Genomic DNA, 6,948 nt, shown 5'->3' on the forward strand with positions numbered 1-6,948 from the left:
TTTATGTGTTTATCATTAAAGAGAAGAAATAAAAATGTAGAATTTTTGTTTTTATCCACAAATCTCTGTGTTTTTTGTTTTCAAAAATATCTATAGTTTTTTTTCAAATGGTTATTATAAGAAAACTTGCTCCCACAAATAAAACAAAATAAAAAAATAAAAATTTCAGTAACAAAAGCATAGAAATTTGAGAAATTGAACATAAAATACTTACATAGAGAAAATAAAAAATGGAAAGTTTTTTAACTATGAAATACAAAATATTTTACTAAACAACACAGAAACTTATCTTTTTAATTGTGTTTTTTTCCTTCTTGTTCTTTTTTGTTCTGGTATTTTCTGTTTTGCATTTTCTGTTTTTCCTCCTGTTGTTCTTGGTTTTTTTTAGTGAGACAAATAAGAAAATAAGAGAAACAGAACAAAAATTAAAAAAAATGGGAAAGAGGGAGAAAGAAGACAGAGGTTACATGTTGAAGAATAGAGAAATAAAGGGGTTCGAAGCTACTGATTGCACTTTGTTATATAGTTAGTTTGTTATAAAATTAAATTGTTCACACCTTATTTTTAATTGTTAAATTATCTGTCAGCAAACGTATTAATTAAAAACATATAATAATGTTGATGAAAGTTGGCAAAGATATCATTATTATTCATAGTTACAATTCAACGACTATATAGATACAATTTTTATTGATATTCCATGTCAGGTAGTATATGTCTTTGCAAAATCTTTAATTATTCGGACCCTTTGTATTATTGACTGCCATGCTATGTAGGGCAATTCTGTGTGGTTGCATATGGTATGGCGGGATTGTGATAGCATCATAGTTCACCTTGTTTACGCTTCTGCTCCTTACAAACAGTTTCATGAAATACCTTAACGGGACAACATATCTAACTCTCGTTCCTGTTTCTTTGCACAATAAAGCTGATCCTATAAAGTGGATTGATCCTATGATTTCACTTATTTTTGTATATAGTTATAAATATAGTAAAATATCGCTGTGCCTGAATAGAATCCAGTGATGCAAAACAGAAATTAACTGCATCAATTTATTCAATGTTTGTGAATTTGTGCATGGTCTATACCATGATTTGGGTCTGCAGGACCTCACCGTGCAGACTGATCAAACTTACACTTTTTAATTGCAACAAAGCTACTTTTGGTTATGATTGAGTCATGAGTACTTTCTTTCATATCATAGATTTGTTTTGTGAGGTCTTTGGAGTCTCGATAACTCAAAATTGACATTATTTGTCCTTGTTCACTACGAATTCTCTGATCATGCCAAAAATAATATAGTAGTATTTTGTTTGAGAAGGAATTGGCTTGCTGCTAGATAGATTACTTCTACTTGTAGCTGTTGAAATAAATAATGTTGATTATGATTCTTGATCTTCATTTCATTTGGTTGCTGCTTGGATTTTAGAATATTTGGATTTTCCTGTTTGTTACATTCTCTTTCGGCACAAACTGTTTACCAAGCCAATTCAGTTCCCTTCTTGTGTTAATTTTTTTCATATTCTAGATTTGTTTTGTGAGGTTTTTGGAGTTTCAATCACTCAGCTTTGACATTATTTGTGCTTGTTGCCTATGAATGCTTTGATCATGCAAAAATAATATCAGCTGTTATTGTATTCCAAATTGCAATCATGAAGGTCCCTTTTGGTCACGTGTAAATTTGGAACATCACTACAAGAAAAACACCCATTCAGCCACACTTTTTTTAAGCTACATTTGAAAAGCGTAGCCTATTCATAGAATAGGCTACGCTTTTTTCAGTGTTGCCTATTTTTTAGAGAAAAGGAAACACAATTCTGACATCATTTAAAAAGTGTAGCCTTAGGTATTATAGAAATCACTTATAAAGCGTAGCCGTATGTTAATATCTATGGGTACACTTTTATATTAAAGAGAGCGCTTTTTAAAAGTAGCCTATTTGTTAAGTTTTGGGTGCGCTTCAAAAGTGTTGCCTAATGTATCTAAGTCAAATACCCAATATATAACACTTAGTAAATTTTTGAATTTTCACCAAATGATACAACGCATACAAACACTTAGCCAAATAAAAAAACATAATCCTTAGCCACTGAAAACATAACACTCGATCATCACTACCCTTAGCTTTTCCCTTCTTCGCGCCACTCATCACCCCCAAATCAGAGAATGGGATCGCCATCACCAGTCACCACTCACCACTCACCATCTCCACCAATCACTCATATTCGTCACTCACCACTCACCACGCCGTCACTCACGCACTCTCATCCTCCCTCAACTCACACACACGAAAGAGAAGAAATCAGAAAAGGGGAGCACAGAAAGAAGAAGAGAAGAAGAGAGGAGAAGGGAAGGAAGGAAAGAAACGACGACGCCGCCTAGGGCTCCACCGCTGTCGAGCGCCAGTGAAAGAGAGCTCAAGGAAGAGAGAAAACGCGATGGAGGAGAGAAGAAGGGGGTTCTCGGTCGCCGCTGAAACTCCACCGCCATTGCTAGGGCTTGTTGCCTTCGCTGTTCTGCCACCGTCGGGCTGCTGTTCCGCCACCAAGGAGCTCGAAGGGAGTACCCCGTGTCACCAGGTAACCATTCTCTGTTCTGTATCATCTCTTTCTCACTCATTCTCTAACTTGCTCTCACTTTTCAGTTCGAAAGTGTGTATGATTTGGATAGTGATGATGAACTGCAATGGCTAAATGAGATGGAGATGGTATGTATTAATTTTCAATTGGTTCTGTGAATTTTTGGGGGTTTTGGGGTCTAATTTTAGGTTTTCTAATCTTCTAATTAGTTGTTGTTGTTCTTATATTGTTCCATGTTTTTACTATTATAATTTTGGCGTCAAGCAAAGGATAGATTAAATAGACTTTTTATCTTATTTTCACAAATAATAAAGGGGTCTACTCTGCTCTCTAATTGATCTCACTGTAGTTGATTGGTGTCATTTCAGGCCACAAGCAGAACTAGATCGCTAATTTGGAAGCTTCACAAATTAGGGAGAGAGCAGTTGACAGGATTAATAATGTTATTGGAACGTATGAATTAATTGTTTGTACTGTATATTTCTTCAGGGATTTATTGTTTGTTCATTTCTCTTAGTATATAGCTTCAATCTATTGTGCTTTATTGATTATAATCCTTTTTCCCTTTTAATTTGTGCAGTTTCCATTTCTTCCAGATACAACGATTTGATGCTCAGAATATTTTCCAAACACCCAGATTTGTTCCCTGAAGAGGTGAGTATCATTCACGGGAAGAAATCAGACTTTTAAAGAAAGTATTGATGTTTTAAAGGAAGTGGTATTCTCTTTCTCCTTCACCACTGAATCAAAATTCTTATTTCTTAATTAATTGGTGAATTCCTTATTGCGTGTGATGATGGTATTAGGGGTAGTGCTAATTTTGCTACCTCCTTCTTCAAATGTCAATGCAGTTTGAGCATTTTGATGATTTCACTATAGCTTCTTCATGGGAAAGGTTTGTTTTTTTTTTGAGCCCTCTTCGTTCAAATTTGCATGAAATCTCAATTACAAGACACTTTATAGCATTACTGTAAGAGAAATGGTTCTTTGTGTTGAAATGATGCTACTCTACTATCATGATAACATTATTCTTTTATGTTACTTAATAAATTTATTTTGTAGGTTCATTTCTAAAATTGAGGCAATTTATCGTCTTTGGATGGCTGATGGTCCTAACAATTTATTTTGTTTATTTGTTTTGCCTTCTGGGTGATGCAGGAAAATCTTTTTATTGAAATTTTACTTTTTATGATCTGCAGTTATGTTTTGGTGTAAAAGAATTTTTGGTATGGTTTAACACTATCTAATTTTTCATTGAAAGATTAATGTCTTGTATATCACTAGCTCATTGCTCCTCAAAGTGCAAGTGGTGTAGTTCTTGATGCACCAGAGGCTAGCAGGCTGTTGAGTGCTGTTGCGATTGCTATGTCAAATAGTTTGAGAGACTATGGTGGGTTTCTTTCTTCTCTAATTGCTCAAGATCTCTTCACTTGTCCATCTTAAATGAAGTGATCTGACTGTTTAACTTGCTTCTAACTTTATACCCATGTCAAATGGGAAGCAGCCCAGTATTTCTTTCTACACTCCATGTGATGGAATCTATCTTTCTAGCTAGAACCGAGTTCTTATGGATTTTGTGCCGGAGTTGTAGATTTTCTGTTCTTGGTATTAGATTTCTTTGTTTTCTCTTTTCAAATAGGATATTGTGCAAAGCTTATTTTTGGTTTTATAATGTAACTGTTTAGGATGCTGGTTTCAATCATAATCATTCCAGTGAAGTTTCTTCTCCAGTTGCTGGGTACCTTCCAGGTTATATGGACTATCAAGTAGGAATGTGACCACAGATCCCTGTTGAGAGAAAATGGGCCCTCGGATTTTAGGTGCAGTGTTTTACTTGGCTATTTAGTAGTATTTACACAACTGGATTTAGTGATATGCAGTTTCTATTTTGCTTGTTTTATTCAATTGATGCCATCAATAAATAATGAATTAATGATGATTTCTTGCTGTTAGAGGAAATAATAGTTTTATCAATGTCTGTGATTGTCTAACTAGTTCCAGATCTGTGGTTAGTTTAGGGAATTAGAATTGTTGATTAAATGTGTTCCTTATACAATTCATTGCTTGTTGGCTTGAAGGGTTATCGGTCACAAATCCAGAAGGGCTGATAGATCTTGTCTAACGTAAAATTATAGTTTATGGATTACTATTTATTTATTTAATTTATGCAAGATCCGCAATAAAGGAATATATTATTTGATCACTTACCTTCTTTCCATTTTGCTATTTTGGCTCTAGGTTCTAGCTGATAGGTCGCCTGGACTGCTTGACTTCCACTTAGACCTTGTAAGCCTGGAAGCTACGACTAAGGTGCTGATTTATGCTTGGTTGGAAAAAGAAAATTATTCAACTGCTAATTGCTAGTTTGGTTGGTTTATTGGTTCTGTTTCACTTTGTTCCCCTGTAAAACTGAGTACATATCTCCTCCTCTGACTTCTTGCAATGATATGTGTGTCACTTCCATTTGTTTGTGGCTGAAAATTGTTTGTACAATTCTGGTTGTTGTATTTCTAATTTTGTGCACTTCCGTTTGCTATGGCTGAAAGTTGTATTGCTATTTTTGGTTCTTTTATTTTCACCATGAACTAGAAACATGGGATGAGTTGGTATATATGAATTTTTCCCTATTTTTTTATTCATCTGCCGATAAAAAGCAAATAATACTAGCTATGGTTATAGACTTATAGTATTAGTATTTTCAAATTAAAGTTATTAGTTTTAATTAAAAAAAAAATGTTACAACAGCAGATATAGTATGTATAACATGATAATAATATATTAAAATTTTATTTTTTAGGTGCTAGTCCTAATCATGTTCTATATGTTGCTGCTGCATGTAGTAGTAGTAGTTGGAGGAGTAATAATTGAAGATTGGCTTGTGTAGGAGAGTTTAACTTTTCAAATGTGAAGAGAATAGGGAAACTTTGTGGCAACAGTTCTGATTCTGGCATTGTGGTGGGAGGTAGGGGATTTTTGTCTAGCTGCTAGGGTGATGATTTTTTAAATTATAGCTCTTTATCTTATGGTTTATAGCTTATACTTTTTTTATCTTTGAATTCTAATTTTGGATTTGTGAAACACTACTTTTTTTATAATCGCGAATGTCATTATAAATATTTTTCTAATTACTTTTCTATATAATTATGCAGGATAATATTGAGGATGATGATAATGAAGATTAAGTTGATTATTATTGTGATTTATTGGCTAAGATAGAGTAGTGTTGGGAATGGATACATGTATAGTTGACTAATGACTTTTATTAGAAGATACTTATGTAGGATATAATATTTTAATTTTTTATAGAGTATTAGTAGTAAATTCTAAGTGATATCATAGTTATTTTGATATGGCTATGTTTATTTTAATATGAGATGTATGAATATTTAAAATTAACATTATTCTAGTACTTTTGGATCATTATTATAAATATATTTTGGTTACAGATAATTTTTATTATTTAAAAAAATTATTTAGTATAATTATGTATTTATTTTTATTTTATAATATTTAACTCATTTAATTAAAAATGCAGAATTATTATATATATATATATATATATATATATATTAAATAAAAATAATAATAAGGGACCTAAGGCTACACTTATATACAGTAGCTATAGTATACCAAAAAAAAAAAAAACAAGGGACCTAAGGCTACACTTATAAAAAGTAGCCATGGAATATAATGTGGCTACGCTTGACAGGTGATGCAATAGTGTTGAGAAGCGTAGCCTATTCTAGTAAAAATGGAAGCTGAAAAGCGTAGCCTTTGGTCCTGCACAGCATCACTTGAAAAGCGTAGCCTATTCCCAAACGCCAAAAGCGTAGCCCTTGGTGCAGAAAAGCGTAGCCTTTGAGAATAGGCAACGGCCGAATAGGAATCACCCCAAAAAGCGTAGCCGTAGCCCAAAAAGCGTAGCCGTAGCCTAAGGCATCATTTTTTTTTCACTTTTGGCTACACTTTTCAAGTGTACCTGAATGGGTGTTTTTCTTATAGTGCATGTTAAATTCAACATTGATGCTGCATGTATTGTTATTAGCCTCCTTCTTCATTTATACATACCTTTCTATAACTCTTAGGTTTGGTGTTAACATTAAAACAAATTAATGTTTTTTATTTTAAACTAATTTAATTAGACTTAGTTGATTATTTTGTTAAATTATTTAAAAAAACTTAATTCTAATATTCTATCAGTTTATGATGTATCATGTAATGTGTCTTATTGTGTTCCATATAGATTGCATAATTTTTTATTCCCTATTTTTTGGGGTATAATGTGTATTCTCTATTTGTTTTAAGCATTTTTTTATGCTGTGTTTGTCATGTGACTACTAATATTGTTTTCTATATAGGTTTGTAAGG

At 32.8% G+C, this 6,948-nt stretch overlaps 1 protein-coding gene across 1 annotated transcript; it reads left to right on the forward strand.

The window, feature by feature from the left end:
- The first annotated feature begins 1,790 nt into the window (after positions 1 to 1,790).
- Positions 1,791 to 4,392, forward strand: LOC107625851 (uncharacterized). Its single transcript, XM_088506344.1, has 6 exons — positions 1,791 to 2,580; positions 2,646 to 2,708; positions 2,949 to 3,033; positions 3,161 to 3,234; positions 3,432 to 3,970; positions 4,266 to 4,392. Exons 1-5 carry the CDS (start codon positions 2,440 to 2,442, stop codon positions 3,552 to 3,554), a joined length of 486 nt encoding a protein of 161 aa, XP_088362470.1. The 5' UTR covers positions 1,791 to 2,439; the 3' UTR covers positions 3,555 to 3,970; positions 4,266 to 4,392.
- Positions 4,393 to 6,948: the final 2,556 nt, after the last annotated feature.

This window comes from Arachis ipaensis, chromosome B2 (genome assembly GCF_059453495.1).
Source record: "Arachis ipaensis isolate K30076 ecotype BB chromosome B2, ASM5945349v1, whole genome shotgun sequence".
Classification (NCBI taxonomy): domain Eukaryota; kingdom Viridiplantae; phylum Streptophyta; class Magnoliopsida; order Fabales; family Fabaceae; genus Arachis; species Arachis ipaensis.

What these genes read in the sequence shown, in the direction of transcription:
- LOC107625851 (XM_088506344.1), top strand. Translation starts at nt 2,440, where the DNA reads ATGGAGGAGAGAAGAAGGGGGTTCTCGGTCGCCGCTGAAACTCCACCG. An exon ending in GGCTAAATGAGATGGAGATG is followed by an intron (nt 2,709 to 2,948) that starts GTATGTATTAAT and finishes GTGTCATTTCAG; the next exon opens with GCCACAAGCAGAACTAGATC. An exon ending in ATTAATAATGTTATTGGAAC is followed by an intron (nt 3,034 to 3,160) that starts GTATGAATTAAT and finishes TAATTTGTGCAG; the next exon opens with TTTCCATTTCTTCCAGATAC.